The sequence below is a fragment of the Euleptes europaea genome, chromosome 1 (genome assembly GCF_029931775.1).
Source record: "Euleptes europaea isolate rEulEur1 chromosome 1, rEulEur1.hap1, whole genome shotgun sequence".
NCBI classification, from domain to species: domain Eukaryota; kingdom Metazoa; phylum Chordata; class Lepidosauria; order Squamata; family Sphaerodactylidae; genus Euleptes; species Euleptes europaea.
In genome coordinates this window covers 183,102,096-183,118,595 of record NC_079312.1, presented here as the reverse complement: position 1 = coordinate 183,118,595, position 16,500 = coordinate 183,102,096, and the positions used below count along the sequence as shown (strand labels likewise).

Below are 16,500 nucleotides of genomic sequence, written 5' to 3'. Positions count from 1 at the left end.
TTGAACTGCCTAAGGTCATAGAATCAGCATGGCTGACAGGTGGCCATCTAGCCTCTGCTTATTAACCTCCAGGGAAGGAGAGCCCACCTAGAAAATTCCTGGATATCTGGGGGCTTGAAGAAGGAGGGGATTTGGGAAGGATTCCACCTATAAGCTATGGTACGCCATAGAGTCTGCCCTCTACAACTGCCATTTTTCTCCAGGGCAACTGGTCTTTGTGGTCCAGAGACCAGTTGTAATTCCAGGAGAACTCCAGGCCCTACCTGGAGGTTGGCAGCCCTAAGCACAAGGCGCCACGATCGGGAGAAGGAGACCTTTTTGTGGCCCTCTCCTGCAGGCAACCGGAGAAGTTTTTATGGCCCCTGCTTTACTGAGGCCTTGAGGTATTGCCGGTTGTGTGGGCCAACCACCGGAACATGGGAGGTGGGAGCCCAGACACAGGAGAAAAACAAGTCCAATGACTCCTTTTCAGGTTCTGAAATAGGTTGAACAACACTGAATGCATCTGAACATATGCAGCGCACCTTTCTCAACAATGCATAACCAACCAACCACCCATGGTGGGGAGGGCTGTTCTCTGTGCATCCATCTGATTCAGAGGCCGGGGCAGCTGCGCTGGAGTATTGCGGATCAGGGCAAAGGAATTGTCCGGCCTCCATTAGATGAGCAAGATGGGAAGGGGGGTGGGGGTGGGGGGCATTGCCTCAATGAGTTCCGCAGGGCCTGTAAAACAGCTATTCTGTCAGGCTTATGGTTGAGGCCAGCTAGATATAAAGCTTTCTAGATATAAAGGCTGGCCTCCCAGCCCTCGCCGTTGTATCTTAATCCATCTGCTCACCTAGTTAAAACTTTTTACATCTAGAGGCGCCTAAGTAGTTTTAGGATAATTGGTTTTTTATAACTTTACAAAGGTAAAGGTAAAGGTCCCCTGTGCAAGCATTGGGTCATTCCTGACCCACGGGGTGACGTCACATCCTGATGTTTACTAGGCAGACTTTGTTTGCGGGGTGGTTTGCCAGTGCCTCCCCCAGTCATCTTCCCTTTAACCCCAGCAAGCTGGGTAGGCATTTTACCAAACAGGCTATTTTAAATGCTGTTTTAATGGTTTTATTGATTAAATGGGTTTTACTCTCTTGTAAGCTGCTCTGAGCCCGGTTTTGGCCAGGGAGAGCAGGGTATTAAGTTGAAACAACAACAACAACAACAATAAGCAGTGGGGACGATGGAGGAAGGAGGAAGGGGAGACCCGCCCACCCCCAAAACATATGGGAAGCAAATCCGAGCATAAGCAAAATCTCCCCTCGCTTTTATTAACGTTTCAAAATAACGTCTTAAAAAATATACAGTCTGAATTCTGATACACATCTATACAAGGATGCTATGCAGGTATATCCCTGAGAGGTGGGTTGCGGTCCGAGTGTGGAAACATCTCTAATTCCACCACACGAAAAAAAAAAGAAAGGCCAGCATCTTGCCAGGTATTCTCAAAAAGAATATGACCATCACAAGTCATCTCTCGGTGGAAAGTAACAGTTAATCCTCCAAACGACCCACATACGATTTCAACCCACCCCGATTTGCCCCTCCTAGGGCAATAAGTAACAGCCAGAACTCCTTTGCCGCCCTCTCAGCATCGTCTTCCTGGGGCTTTTCTCCAAGGGCCGTGTGCTTATTCAAGCCAGGAGGAAAAGACAACCCCTTCGCATTTCAGTCGGTGTTTTTAATCCCCATCTTCCAAGGCAGAAGGACTGATTATTACTCCCATGGAGACGTCCGGGGCCCCAGAGACTTCAGGCTCTAACCCCTGAACCTGACTTCCTTTCCGGAGCTGGGGGAAGAAGCCTGAAGTCTTCGGTCCAAGGACGCTCTTCTTATTAAGCAGGCTGCTTCTATTCCAAGAACAAAACATTTCTAAATGTGCCCTCAAGTCCAAGAATGTGGACTGGAAGGAAAAAAATGGTCCGGATGGGCGTCGTCCCGTGAGCTCCCTGCAGGCTCGGGGGGGGGGGGGCGGGGGGGGAGTGTGGGGCTGTTGGGTGCCCCCCCCATGCATACCCTTTCCAGCCAGACTGAAGTACTCCAAACCTTCTCAAAAGGCAACTGGGAGCTCCCTCGAGACTTAGACCATTTTAAAAGGTTTTTACGGAAAAAGAAACCAGGGAAACATGTCCAGAGTCTCTTTGCAGTCATGGCCCTGTCCGCTCTGCGCTCGTCTCCCTGCATGAGTGAGCTGGGAACACCAGGAGCTCTGGAAGCCGCTAGTTTTTGCCGGGTTCCTCGGGCATCTTGCCAAAACCAGGAAAAGAGGAGCCAGGATCTTGACACCTCCGCTCTTTGGGGTCAGGGTCCGGCCCAGTGGCTGCCGCGACTACGAGCACACAATGTAGCTGGGCAGGAAGGAGTGTGGCTGTGTTACCCCCTCGCGGAGGTTGGTGTACAAGCTGGTCTGGCCAACGTTGGAGCCCACGGGGCTGTAGTCGGCAGAGATCCCGGAGTCGGACACCATCCGGTAGGTGCTCTTGAGCTGGGGCTCTGCCTGGCGGTCCCACGGGGAGAGGCTCTCTGAGCTGGGATCAGACACCGTGTACTCAAAGCTGGAAGACGCCTGGCTGGGCTCCCGGGCCCCTTCGAAGCTGGAAGACGCCTGGCTGGGCTCCCGGGCCCCTCCTGCCATGCCCCCTGCGCTCTCCCCCGTGGCACCGTCCACGGAAAGCAGAGAACCGCCCCCTCCGGGGCCGTAGGGCACCAAGTCTTCGTCCAGTACTAGGTAATCATCTTGAGACACGTCTGGAGAATGTGGGAGCTCCGTCAAGCCACGGGTCTTGGGGGGCAGAGGAGGAGCACCGTCCACCTTACAGCGGTCACACTCTGAGAGGACCTCCAGCAAGAACGGCTGCTCCTCCAGGTAGTGGGGGTTCTGGCCCCACCGCAGGTAAACACTCTGGTGCCCCAGCCACAGCTGCAAGGGGGAGGGAAAGTCAGAGTCAGAGGATGGGAGACCGGCCTTCAAGCGACGGCTGGACGAGGACTGGTTGGGTGCTCTAGGCTGACCCTGCACTGAGAAGGGGGTGGGACTCGGTGGCCTACCTGGCCCCTTCCCACTCTATGGTTCTATGAGGAAGGGTGGCCTTGTCTTCTAGGTGGCCTGCCTCTGCCTCCCCCCCACCCAAGTCTGTGTCCGGGTAGTGTCTGAAGGGTCCTCTCCTGATCTCTTCCCAGCTGAGCCCTATTATATAAGAGCATTTCTGCATCCAGAGATTCTGGAGCTAAAGGACCTTTCGCATAGGGCATGAGGCACTAAAGGGCTTTGGCCCCTTTAAAATTTGGGGGGTGGGGGAGACCTGCCATCCCAGTCCGGTTTAGGGCCATCATCGCCTTCTCGATCCCAGCCTCCCATCTATCCCTGTTAGCCAGCTACGGCTCTCAGGCAGCCATCTGTTGGCTGCCCCGCCACGCAGGGCGGCCAGTCCGACCTCGGCCTTTTCCATCGTGGTTCTGTGGCGGAGGGGCTCCCTGAAGAGGGGAGGGGACCCTTCCTTGGAGGGCTTCAGGGGGCGCTGTGGGGACTGCCCGTTTGCCAAGGCTTTTCAGGGGGCTTGAACGGCAGGCATCTTTTAAGAGGGAGGGGATTTGGGGCTGGCTATTTTATTTATGGGTTTTGGACTGAAAATGCTTTTTGAATACAATGTGAGGGCGGAGCCCTGGGTAGTACTCCCCCACCAAGGGGACTGGGCAGGCAGGCAGAGAGATACCTGGAAGTTTCCCTTGTAGATGGTGAAAAGGTCCTTGAATTCATGCTCTGGGGTGGGGATTGCGGGCCAAAGCTTCTTCTTCAGGAATCTGGCGAGAGACGGGCAAAAGAGAACACGTGTGTGTGAGAGAGAGACCAATACAGACTCCACCGTCACAACCACCCCACCCGGGAATTGAAGAGGAGTCCCCCGCAGGGCCTTTCCAGACGGCTGGCACTGCCACACCCCTCCCAGCTCTTCCGAATCTGACCCCACCGCCCAGACATGCATGGGAAGGGCTGAAGGAGGAGGGACACCCTGTCGAAGGAAGGCGGAAAACACTTTCCCCAGAGTGGTACCTGCGGTGAGACATCAGGGCGATGAAGGCCAGAAGCAGGACGATCAGCACCAGGATGACCGACAAGGTCAGGATGAGGGGGTCCACAGCTGCAAAGCAGGAGAGCCTGTTAGCCCCCACCGCACGGTGGGCATCCCCAGGGAGGGTGCCCTGCTCCACCTTCCTGTGGTGGCTTCCCAGGGAGGAATCCCCTCAAATTAGCTTTTCGCGGGCGCGTTTTGGCAGGCTGGACCAGCTGGGTCAACACTGCTGCTTGTCTCCTGGCACGTTCCCAAGGCCTGGGTGGCCTGGGGCCGGTCACACTCTTTCTCCGCCTAGCCTACCTTACAGGGCTGTTGTGAGGATAAGATGGAGGAGAGGAGAAGGAGGTCGGCCACTTTGGGTCTCCGTTGTGGAGGAAGGAGGGACAGAAATAAGGGTAAATAAATCCTGGTAGATTGTCGATCATGACTGTGAATGTTGCAGAGGACTAACAGGTCTGACCACCATATTAAACCCCTCTGAGTGGTCAACATGTGTGAGCGGCACCCTGTGTGAGCCGTTCAGCTGAGTGCTCGAGAGGGGATCATACATGTGACCAGGAATCCCCACCACGACCCTCCCTCCCTGAGCCACTTGTAACAGGCTAGAGATGAAGAGGAAGAAGAGCTGATTTTTATATGCCGACTTTCTCTGCCACTTAAGGGAGAATCAAACCGGCTTCCAATCACCTTCCCTTCCCCTCCCCACAACAGACACCCTGTGAGGTAGGTGGGGCTGAGAGAGCTGTAACTAGCCCAAGGTCCCTCAGCTGGCTTCGTGTGGAGGAGTGGGGAAACCAACCCGGTTCACCAGATTAGTCTCCGCTGCTCAAGTGGGGAATCAAACCCAGTTCTCCAGATCAGACTCCACCGCTCCAAACCACCGCTCTTAACCAACTGCACCACGCTGAAGAGAGCTAAGAAACTCAGAAGCTATTTTTCTTAGCCTGGAGAAGGTTGCTGAAATGGTGAGCTTGAAGACAACTTGACAATGTGTCCATGGGGCACCCCGGAAGAATGAAAGGTTGTTGTTGATATGATTTTAAAGCTGCGATATAATCAGCTGGTTAGGGCTTCTCCAGCCAAGCCAGGTTTTCAGCCCCTCTTGCTCGTGAGGAAGCTGCCCTCAGGATCAGCTCTTTATAATAATGGGGCAGCGAGAGCGGAGAGGACTCCTTGCCAAGCGCTGGGTTTTATGGGCTTCCCCATCCAGCAAGACATAAGAGCAGATTGGGCTGCCTTGCTAATTCAGGGCAACCATGTTTTGTGCAAGGAACATGTTCCCAAGTGCCCAGTAGCCACATCCAAGGGTATACAGCCAGATTTACTCTCTGGCACTAAAATGCCCTCTGCCGGGCCTTGGAAGTCCTCCCCCCTCCCCAGCTCTGTGGGCCAGCTGAGCCCTCCCTGGGAAAGCTGCTCTCCAGCCCTGGACGGCCAAAGTGAAGCCCCTGACCCCTCAAGAGGAGCCCCCATGGCTCCAGTTTCTCTCCATGCCTCTTTGGGAACCTGCTGAGGCTTTGCCCGCGTGCAGCCCAAGGCTCGTGGAGCACTTCCCCTCCTCAGCCTGTTTGGCTGTCTGTTGCCCGCACGCCCCCATCCCTCTGCAGTTTCAGGCCATCTCGCTTTCTGCCTTAAGGCAGAGTCAGGAAAGGAATGCAGGAACAAAAGAGCTGTCCCTGTGGATATTTTTATTAGACGGCCTGTTCCTCTACCCTGCGTGCAGACGCCCACCAACAGAAATGCTTCCTAGGAAGAAGTCATGGTTGGGATGCAAAGCTGGAGAAAGATTCCCCCCCCCCCCCCCGCCCCGAGTAATCTTGTGCTGGCGCAGTCCCGACTTCTGGGCTCCTGCATTACAAGTGAGGCTCAGGCAGGACGGATTCGGCCCTGCTTTGCTCTTCCTGCGCTTGGAATTGTCACACCCGTTTTCTTATTACGTTGCTCTGGCTTCCTTCGTTTTGTTTTGTGGCTGGACGTTTCCCACACATGTTGGGGTTTATCTCTTCCATCCCAAATACTAGGCACGTGCTTTTAGTTTATTTTTTTGGTCAGGAAGTTCAGATTCTCCACATTTCAGCATGGCGTAGTGGTTAAGGGCGGTGGTGTGGAGCAGAGGACTCTGATCTGGAGAACCGGGTTGGATTCCCCACTCCTCCACATAAGCCGCCAAGGCTAATCTGGTGAACTGGATTTGTTTCCCCACTCGTCCACATGAAGCCAGCTAGGTGACCTTGGGCAAGTCACAACTCTCAGCCCCACCTGCCTCACAGGGTGTCTGTTGTGGGGAGGGGAAGGGAAGGTGATTGTAAGCCTCTTTGAGACTCCCTTAAGTGGTAGAGAAAGTCAGCAAATAAAAACCAACTCTTCTTCTTCTCCTCCTTCCTTCCTTCCTCTGGGTATGACTGTGGCTATGCATATTCCTAGTTCCAGAATTCGTAAGGCAGGGGTTCTGAGCATTTTAAGAAGAAGAGGAGTTGGTTTTTATATGCCAACTTTCTCTGCCACTTAAGGGAGAATGAAACCGGCTTACAATCCCCTTCCCTTCCCCCTCCCCACATCAGACACCCTGTGAGGTGGGTGGGGCTGAGAGAGTCTGACTAGCCCAAGATCACCCAGATGGCTTCATGTGTAGGAGTGGGGAAACCAACCTGGTTCTCCAGATCAGAGTCCACCGCTCCAAACCACCGCTCTTAACCATGACACCATGCTGACTGTGGGCATCTTTGGAATGCTGACACAGGGTGGTGGGCGCAAACCATAACATGGCTGCTGGAGGAGGCAGAGCCCCCCCCCCCACACACACACAGAGGAAGCCCAAATGCAGGGGGAAAGGGGCAATTTGCAAAAACACACATGGAAAGAGGGGCGAGAGAGAATAAAACCAGCACAGCTGCTGCTGAAACAAAGTTATTTTAATCTGCGCAACCAATCAGATCTCCAGTGGCCAATCAGAAGCCCTGACCCAATTCACTCTCTAAAAACACTTGTGAGCGCCAGGCAAGGTGTCCGTGGGCAGCATGGCACCCACGGGGGTGCCACATTGGGGATCCCTGTCATAAGGGACTGACTCCATCATTCAGCCTTGCCAAGAGGACTGGCGCTTCTAGTGGACGGTGACGTCCGGCCAAGTTGGCTGACGGAGGACTTACTGGTGGTCATCGTGAGGGTCACAGGCTGGGACCAGGCGCTCCAGTAGCCGTTGAAGCTGACCCCGTCGGGCTTGGCCCTCACCTCCAAGGAGTAGCGGGTTTGGCCCTTCAGGTTGGTGATGAGGCAATACGTCCGCCCGTTGGCAATTTCCACCTGCAAGAAGAAGGACCAAGCAGAAATTAGCAAGGCGTGGGAGGGGAGGAGATGCCACCCCACCCCCCAGGGCACCAAGCCTGACTTACCATCTGGGCCTTGGAGCCCTCAGGAGAGACCTTCACCTCGTAGCGGATGCTGGAGTCCAGGAATGCCAGGTTGGGGGGCTGCCAGCTGACGTTGACCTGCCCGGGCAGGTCCATCAGGCGAACAGTCAGGTTGGAGGGGGGGTCCAGGAAAACTGCCAGCAGAGGGGAAGAAGCAGAGAGAGAGAGAGAGAGAGAGAGAGAGAAGGTGGCCGTGGCCGTCTCTTTTGACACCCCGAGGGAGTTTCCCATTGTGGGCACAGAGCCACAGAGCCCCGCCTGTCCGGCAGACTCCGCGGATCCATGGTTGCACCATCTCCGTTGGCAAGAGCCCCGCAGCCTCCATGCTCTTATGGATGCCGTAGGCTACCTGCCTGGGCCCAGCAGCTCAGTTGTTCGGTCCTGGGCAGCCCCGTCCTTCTCAGAAATCAGGCAAAATTACCTTCTGAGTAAAACAACTAGATTTGAGTCTAGGAGCACATTAGAGACCAGCAAGGTTTTTGGGGTGTACGTTTTTGAGAGTAGCAGCTCCCTTCGCCAGCAAGCTTCTGAGCCAAAAGACGCAGGATCAGGGCCTCTGGCTCTGCCAGCAGCAGCATCCCCCCCCTTCTGAGCCCGGTGACTCCGGTGGACTTGGGAGGGTGCAGCTCTGCTTCGGGCGGCCCTCTTGGTCTCCTTCGTTCCCCATTCCCTAACAAGCTGGCCACTATGTGCTGGGGCAGCCATGCCTTTCTCGCCCCACCTCGCAGGGCTTTTGACCACCGCATGAGAGATAACTCGACAGGTGAAGCTGGAGGAACTACACCAGTTTGATTTCTGTCTATTGTGCAGTGGTTACTGGCATGGGGGGGGGAGGCCAGAAAAAGAAGTTGCCCCCGCTCTACCCTGGAGAGCCAGCATGGTGTAGTGATTAAGAGTGGTGGTTTGGAGCGGTGGACTCTGATCTGGAGAACCGGGTTTGATTCCCCACTCCTCCACATGAGTGGCGGAGGCTAAACCGGGTTGGTTTCCCCACTCCTACACATGAATCCAGCTGGGTGACCTTGGGCTATTCACGGCTCTTAGAGTTCTCTCAGCCCCACCTACCCCACAGGGTGTCTGTTGTGGGGAGGGGAAGGGAAGGTGATTGAAAGACGGTTTGAGTCTCCCTTAAGCGGTAGAGAAAGTCGTCATATAAAAACCAACTCTTCTTCTCTTCTCCCTTCCCTTGGACAGACCCCCATAAGCCCCCGACGGCCTTGAGGACCAGAAGGGCTGGAAGTGGCTCCTGCTTACCTACTTTGTCCAGCCAGACTTTTCTGTGGTACAGGGTGTCGTTGCTGGACCCCTGAAAGACGTGGACCTCAATGGCCATAAAGGCGGCAATGTCCTGCCTCTGGAAGCGGCAGGTGTAGCGGGTCGTGTTCCTGGCCGTGTCTTCCACATTCAGGTGGCAGAGCTTCCGTCGGGTGTCGTCCCTGCAAAGAAGCAGGTTGTGGGCATCAAACTCTGGGCGGCGGGGGGGGAGCATTTGCTCTTCCTTATTTCCGGCGGAAGCTGCAGAGCCCAAGAGGGGTTGTGGGAGTCTTGAGGGGGCCCCAGAGAGGCTCTTATTTGACAGCTGGGGCCTCTGCGTTTGTCTACCAACAGGGCAAACAGCGCTTTGGAGGGTCATTTCAGGTCAGGAAGCTGGTGTGTGTGTGTGTGTGTGTGTGTCTTAACCCACACGGCATCACAGTCCAGATCTGAATCAGATCTGGGAAGGGGCTGTGGCTCGATGGTACAGCATCCCCTCAGCATGCGGAAGGTCCCCGGTTCAATCCCCGGCAGCATCTCCAGTTAAAGGGACCAGGCAGCAGGTGATGGGAAAGATCTTTCTCTGCCTGAGACCCTGGAGAGCTGCTGCTGGTCTGAGCAGACAAGACTGGCCTAGATGGACCGAGGGTCAGATCTGGTATCAGACAACTTCATGTGTTACCTCCTTTTACAGGAAAACAACTCATTCATAGAATCATGGACTTGGAAGGGACCACCAGGGTCACCTAGTCCAACCCCCTGCACAATGCAGGAAATTCACAACTACCTCCCCCCCACACCCCCAGTGACCTCTACTCCATGCCCAGAAGATGGCCAAGGTGCCCCCCCCCCTCATGCTCTGCCTAAGGTCACAGAATCAGCATTGCTGTCAGATGGCCATCTAGCTTCTGCTTCAAAACCTCCAGGGAAGGAGAGCTCACCACCTCCCGAGGAAGCCTGCTCCACTGAGGAACCTCTCTGACTGTTAGAAAAACCGCTCTAACTGTTAGGTAGTTGTGAATTTCCTGCATTGTGCAGGGGGTTGGACTAGATGACCCTGGTGGTCACTTCCAACTTCTATGAAAATTCTTCCTAATGTCTAGACGGAAACTCTTTTGATTTAATTTCAGCCCGTTGGTTCTGGTCCAACCCTCTGGGGCAACAGAAAACAACTCGGCATCCTCCTCTATATGACGGCCTTTCAAGTTCTTGAAGATGGTTATCATTCATGGGACTCCTGATTTAATGTACCAGATTATCTAAGTGTACACGCACACACACACAACCCCCAATTTGTGAATTTGGCCAGGTTTTCATGCAAGTAGCATTCTCAAGAGCCGTAACTTCCACCATCTCGGCTTCCTTTCTTGTAGGCGGCTGCTCCTTCTCCTCCCTGTCCCTTGTAGCCTCGGGTTGAGGCCGACACACACAACCACAATCTGTCCAAATGAAGGCAGGGTTGAGGAAGCACCACCCTCCCGTGTCAACCTGGTGGGGCAGAGTCAGAAGTAGGTAAAGAATGCCGGGGGGGGGGGAGGTTTGGGGAGGGGCTTGGCTGGGCATAACAGAGCAGCAGCACCGGGCATCTCTCGCTGGACGGGGCTCCTGGGCAGGCTGAGCCTTGAAGTTGGCCGCAAGGCACTCACTCAAAATTGTAGCGGAAGGTGTAGGCGGTCTGGTTCTCTCCCTCCCTCAGCGGCTCTGACGCCTCCCAGAAGCAGGCGAGGTCTTCCAGGCGCTCGGAGAAACATTTGGGACTGGAGGCCTCCTCAGTCAGCAGGCGGGAAGCTGGAGGGGACATGGGGGGGGGGGGAAATGTTATCCACAGGAAAGAATGTCATGCAGGACATACATCCCGCTCCCCCCAAAAGACACTCACCCCTGTCCCTGCCCAGTGAGGTTGCAGATGCAGGGGCTCCCAAAACAGTCTTTTCCCCAAAGGAACCCGGGGGGGGGGGTGAGAGAGAATTCTGTGACTCGTGCGAGTCAAGCTGCTTTGCATAATTTAATTTGCAACTTTGCTTTCCATAATATGAGAACCATCTTCAAGTACTTGAAGGGCTGTGGTATAGAGGAGGGTGCCCAGTTGTTTTCTGTTGCTCCAGAAGGTCGGACCAGAACCAACGGGTTGAAATTAAATCAAAAGAGTTTCTGACTAGACATCGGGAAGAACTTTCTAACCGTTAGAGCTGTTCCTCGGTGGAACAGGCTTCCTTGGGAGGTGGTGGGCTCTCCTTCCCCAGAGGTTTTTAAGCAGAGGCGAGATGGCCACCTGTCACCATTGCTGATTCTATGACCTCAGGCAGATGACGAGAGGGAGGGCATCTTGGCCATCTTCTAGGCATGGAGTAGGGGTGACTCACTGGGGGTGTGGGGGGTAGTTGTGAATTTCCTGCATTGTGCAGGGGGGTTGGACTAGATGACCCTGCTGGTCCCTTCCAACTCAACGATTCTATGATTCCATAAATAAATCTGCTTCTGAGAGAGTCATGGGAAGGGGCCAGGAGCCACGTCAACCTCCGTAGCCCAGCTGGGGCTCCCCCCCGCCCACGTGGTGCAGGGTGGGGGCCACTGGCTCCTATGTGGTGGGGGCCAACAAGCTTTGCCTGGGGGAGCTGGGGTTCCCCCCCCCCCCGGCCACTGGTTCTGCACTCGCACAGGAGGGCAACAGCCACACTCAGTCTTCTGGGGGTGCAGCACAGATTCACCAATTTTCACTCACAACTCCTGAGCAGGCAAAGAAGCCCCCCGCCCCCCGCCGCTCTCTCGTCCTGTGCGCCAGCTGCTGGCATCTCACCGTGGTTCCCCACAATGGGTCACGTTCAGTTAATGTCCTTGTGGAGGGCATCACACCGGCTTTTCTGCTCTGGTACCAGAGCAAATAGTTGTGTGGGTGTGTGGCTGATTTTTTTTTTTTTAATGCTGGCAGTTCTGACTGGGACACGGGCTGCCCAATTGCTCAGATGCAGAAGGAAATATCTATGTATGCGGATGTCACAAAAGGTGTTTTTGGTGGGAGAAATGGCACGATTTGAAAGAAGAAGAGTTGGTTTTTATATGCCGGATTTCTCTACCACTTAAGGCAGAATCAAACCGGCTTGCAATCTCCTTCCCTTCCCCTCCCCATAACAGTTCTGAATGCAACACCCAGATTGGGGTCGATGTTCTGGCAGTTGAGCACTGCGGCTGTGCTGAGCTCTCCCTTGCGCTGGGCACACAACACACAACTCTCTCTCTCTGCTGTCTCCACCTGACGTGTGTTTCCCGCGATAAGGGCTGGGTGTATACCTTCTGCCCCGGCCTTCCGTTCCCGCCAAGGCCCGGCAGAATCTGGGCTGGGGAAAGAAGAACAGGAAGCAGGGGGCGTTTTGGGGTGTGTGTGCATGTGTGTGTGTGGAGACTGCTTAATTTCTCCCCTTTCTAAATGCCTCCCAAAACAGGAAGACCAAATATCCTCAGTGTTCCCATCTTGCACTGGAGGGGGCCGAATAGTTTAAAGATAACTATCTAGATCAGTGGTTCCCAAAGTGGGCAGTGTACCACCCCCTGGGGCGGGATTACCTAGGGGGGCACTAAGAGGCGAGGGGGCAGCAGGGGGGCGCTAGAGGCAGGCCCCTTCAACAGTGTTGTTCACTAATTTACAATAGATCAAGCTATGGCACCATGCTGGCAAATTTGGTGGAAACTATCAGAATTCCCCCCCACCCCAGACTTTGAAGAGCTGGTACCACTGGATATCAAGTTCATCAGTTTTGTTGAATAAAGTTCAGCTAAAAAGTTTTAATTTGATTTTGAATAGATGTGCAATTAATTGTGACTGTTTTGAAATTTTATTGTTATTATTTTCTTTAGTGCTTCATGCAAACCCCTCTTTTGAATAATGCATTTATAGGATAGGGTAGGGGGTGCTGGGGTTGAGTTTGTGGAACCAAGGGGGGGGGGCGGTGGCCCCGAAAAGTCTGGGAACCACTGGTCTAGAGCTAGAGATTTTTTTTGTGGTGTGAATGTGTGTGTGTGTGTGGGGTGTGTGTGTGTGATGCAGGATGGGCCAGGAGAGGCTACAGAAGCACAATTCATGGGGAATCTCCATTCCCTCCTGCCACAGCGGTGTGTCACGGTTAGAGTGTCGGGCTAGGATCTGGGAGGCTCGGGTTCAAATCCCTACTCTGCCCTAGAAGCTCACTGGGAGACCTTGGGCCAGTCATACACTCTCAGCCTGACCTACCTCACAGGGCTGTTGTGAGGATAAAAGGGAGAAGAGTAGAATGGTGTGAGCAGCTTTGGGTCCCCGTTGGGGAGAAAGGGGTGTAAATGAATGAACAAAAAAATAAGCAATACAAGCAAATCAAGCAAATCTGAAAGCTTTCAGCTGGAAAGAGAAGCAGTTAAAAAGAAGAGCCCCTGTGGCTAGAGGCGGCTGTGAGAGACCCGGGTTCAAATCCCCACTCAGTCGTGAATGCACAGGCTGCTCTGAACTGTCAGTTCTCTACTGGGAAAACTGGAACAAGAGATTTCTCATGGGCACAAGACCCTTACTTGTCAGAAGATACCAGCTGCATTAAAAACCGGGTTCTTTGCCCCACAGTAAGGGAAATGCCTGCGTGAAAAATTATTTCCCATGCGAAGATCAGCCTGAGTATAGAACCTGGATTCCTTTGGTCTTTGGTACCACCTAGACCTTCTCTGTCCTGACAGTTGCAGAGGTCCGGCGGCAGCCCAGCCAGCCAGGCCTCCCGTCTACTCAGGTGACCTAAGAGCAGCTCTTCAGCTCTCCCTACTGTCCCTTCGCAGACTCTGAGCCCCTTCGTCAGGCTGGCTCACAAACACCTTCGAGCGGCTTGGAAAGGCGCTCCGGGCGAGGCCACACACAGCCCCGGGCCCAAGAAGCAACACCCTTTAGCTCCATTCACAGCAGCTGCAGAAGACCCCAGCTGCGGCACAATCCACCAGGAAGAAGAAGGAGAGGAAGAGTTGGTTTTTATATGCCGACTTTCTCTACTGCTTAAAGAAGAATCAAACCAGCTTACAATCACCTTCTCTTCCTCTCCCCTTCCTGGTTCGATTCCCCACTCCTCCACATGAGCAGTGGATGCTAATCTGGTGCACTGGGTTGGTTTCCCCACTCCTGCGCATGAAGCCAGCTGGGTGACCTTGGGCTAGTCACAGCTCTCTCAGCCCCACCTACCTCACAGGGTGTCTGTTGTGGGGAGGGGGAGGGGATTGTAAGCCGGTTTGATTCTTCCTAAAGTGGCAGAGAAAGTTGGCATATAAAAACCAGCTCCTCCTCTTCTTCTTCTTCTCTCCCCACAGCAGACACCTTGTGAGGTAGGTGGGGCTGAGAGAGTTTGGAAAGAACTGTGACTGGCCCAGGGTCACCCAGCAGGCTTCGTGTGGTGGAGTGGGGAATCAAACCCGGTTCTCCAGATTAGAGTCTGCCGCTCTCAACCACTACACCGTGGGGCACAGGCAAGAACTCTTCCCGGTGGACATGGGGCTCCTTGAAGTCAGTGTCCAGTCTGGAGAACTGTCCATCAAAAAGGACACTGGGGAAAGAGAAAGAATTTGGGGAAGGACTAACCAAAGGAGGAGGGATGTGGACGAGAGCCCTCGGGAGAGCCAGGGCCAAGCAGCAGCACGCGCGGAAGGCTCGCCAAGCTCCGGGTGCGGGTGATCCGCTGCAATGACCACTGATCCCCAGACCACAGACCCCTCTTCCCCTGCAGGAAACCGCCGCTTTGGAGGGCGGCAGGAGACCCTGCGGAGGTCCCGCCCCTCGCCAAACCCCGCCCCTCCGACTCTCCGGGGATTGCTCGACCCGCAGTTGGCAACCCTCCTGCGCCTCGACCCACGCGGGCGCACGCGCGTCCATCACCACCCCTCCTTTGGGGGCCCAGCACCCCTGACGGCGGGCCGCCCCGTCCCAAGGGGGGGGGGCAGGAACCCTTCTGGGCCAGCTCGCTGGCAAAAGCGGCCCTGGGGCTTTGGTCAAGAGCAGGGAGGGAAAGGGGTGGACTGGAGCCAGAGGCCAGCGAGAGGAGCCGGCACCCCGCGGCGCGCCGGCGGGCCGACTCTTCTCGCCATGGCACAGCCCCCCCCCCCCATGGCCGTGGACCCAAGCAAGCCCGCTGCCCAGCCCGGGTACCTTTGTAGTCGAAGTCGGTGCCCAAGGCGGCCGCCCCGTCGGCACAGGAGCCCGAAGCCCAGAGCAGCAGCAGCGCCCACAGGGCCGCCGCCCACCGCCCGCCTCGCTCCATCGGCGGCGGCGGCTGCTGGCGGCGACGGGACGGGTCGGGGACCACCTGCTCCGCGCGCCTCGGGCCCCACGCACGCCTGCCTGCCTGCCTGCCCCGCCTGCAGGCGGCCGATAAGAGCCGGGGGGGGGGGGGCTGAGCCGCTCCTCCCCAGCCAGAACCCTGCCCCCGCACGCAAGCACAGGCCCCTCCCCAAAGCCCACTCCCAATCTCCAGGAACCCCCCCCCTCCACCCAGAGCTGGCAACTTTAAGCCCAGCCCCCCCCCCCGGATTGTCCGTCGGACCTGCCCGGTGAGTTCCACCCTGGAAACGCCCCCCCCCCCCCCCAGCATGCAGAGTCCCTGGGGCAGAGGTGTGCGTGTGTGTGTGGGGGGGTATTGCTTAAAAAAACAACCACCTTGTGCCAAGTCCACCTGATTTGGGGCACCATTTGCCCCACTGGGGATGGGAAACCGGGGTGTGCCTGGCCCCCTCACATGGAGCCCCCAACAAACTGGACATTCCCGGAAGGTCCTGGCCGGAAAAACCAACAGTGTCGGACTAAGATCTGAGCGCCCCACAGGTGCCCCCCCCCCCCGCTGAGTGATCTTGGACCAGATTGACCTGCCTCACTGGATTGTTGTGTGGAGAGGAGAACCATGTGAGCCGCTCGGGGTCCACACTGAGGAGAAACGGGGGGGGGTATAAATGAAATAAATAAATAGTTGTTTTTATTTATTCTATACATCATTTAATATTTAGTAATGCTAATAAAACAAAGTTACATTTTAACTACACAAGCAACTGCCCAGAATTTATCCAAAAGTTCAAACAAATCTCAGAGTCCCCCAGCTCCTGATCGGGTGGAAATGGGGGAGCCCTGCAAGACCCCCGGCCCCAAACCAGAAAGAACCATGTCTGATTCTGAGCTAACTTTTTGCCTTTGGTTTCTCTTAAAATATATACTTTAAAAAATAATTCTCCTTCTGTTTTTTTTACTAGGTTGGCTATTGCTGAGTTTTCCCCCAATATCAAGGTCATCTAGGATTGCCCAACCTCCAGGTGGTGGCAGGAGACCTGGAATTACCACCGATCTCCCGGTGACAGAGATCAGTTCCCCTGGAGAAAAGGGCTGCGTTGGAGAGCGAACTAGTCTGTGGCACTCTACCCTGCTGAGGTCCCTCCCCTCCCCAAACCCTGCCCTCCCCAGGCGGTGTCCCCAAATCTGCAGGAATTTCTCAGCCCAGAGCTGGCAACCCTAAGGAAGACATCCTTCGGGATGCCCACAGCAGCTCATGCAACCCAGCCAGGTGTTCCACAAAAGATCCCGAAACCGTCCCGCTTGAAGGACAGCCGTCCCCTTTAGTGCAGTTTTTTTTGGGGGGGAAGGCCAGAGCCAAAGGGGCTGGCCCTCGTCCGCCTGCAGACCCTTGTGCCGGGACAGGCAGAACAAGGAACCACCACATTCCTGTGGATTAAGCAGGAAACGCTCA

The 16,500-nt window shown here is 55.3% G+C and overlaps 1 protein-coding gene across 1 annotated transcript; it reads right to left on the bottom strand.

Annotated features, from left to right (window-relative positions):
* Nucleotides 1-2,368: 2,368 nt before the first annotated feature.
* On the bottom strand, nt 2,369-15,030 carry EPOR (erythropoietin receptor). Its single transcript, XM_056866958.1, has 8 exons — nt 14,919-15,030; nt 10,423-10,564; nt 8,777-8,958; nt 7,505-7,656; nt 7,262-7,415; nt 4,091-4,178; nt 3,753-3,840; nt 2,369-2,959 (listed from the first exon to the last, which is right to left on the bottom strand). Exons 1-8 carry the CDS (start codon nt 15,028-15,030, stop codon nt 2,369-2,371), a joined length of 1,509 nt encoding a protein of 502 aa, XP_056722936.1.
* Nucleotides 15,031-16,500: the final 1,470 nt, after the last annotated feature.

What these genes read in the sequence shown, in the direction of transcription:
- EPOR (XM_056866958.1), bottom strand. Translation starts at nt 15,030, where the DNA reads ATGGAGCGAGGCGGGCGGTGGGCGGCGGCCCTGTGGGCGCTGCTGCTG. An exon ending in AGGGCTCCAAGGCCCAGATG is followed by an intron (nt 7,416 to 7,504) that starts GTAAGTCAGGCT and finishes TTCTTCTTGCAG; the next exon opens with GTGGAAATTGCCAACGGGCG. An exon ending in GCCCTGATGTCTCACCGCAG is followed by an intron (nt 3,841 to 4,090) that starts GTACCACTCTGG and finishes GTCTCTCGCCAG; the next exon opens with ATTCCTGAAGAAGAAGCTTT.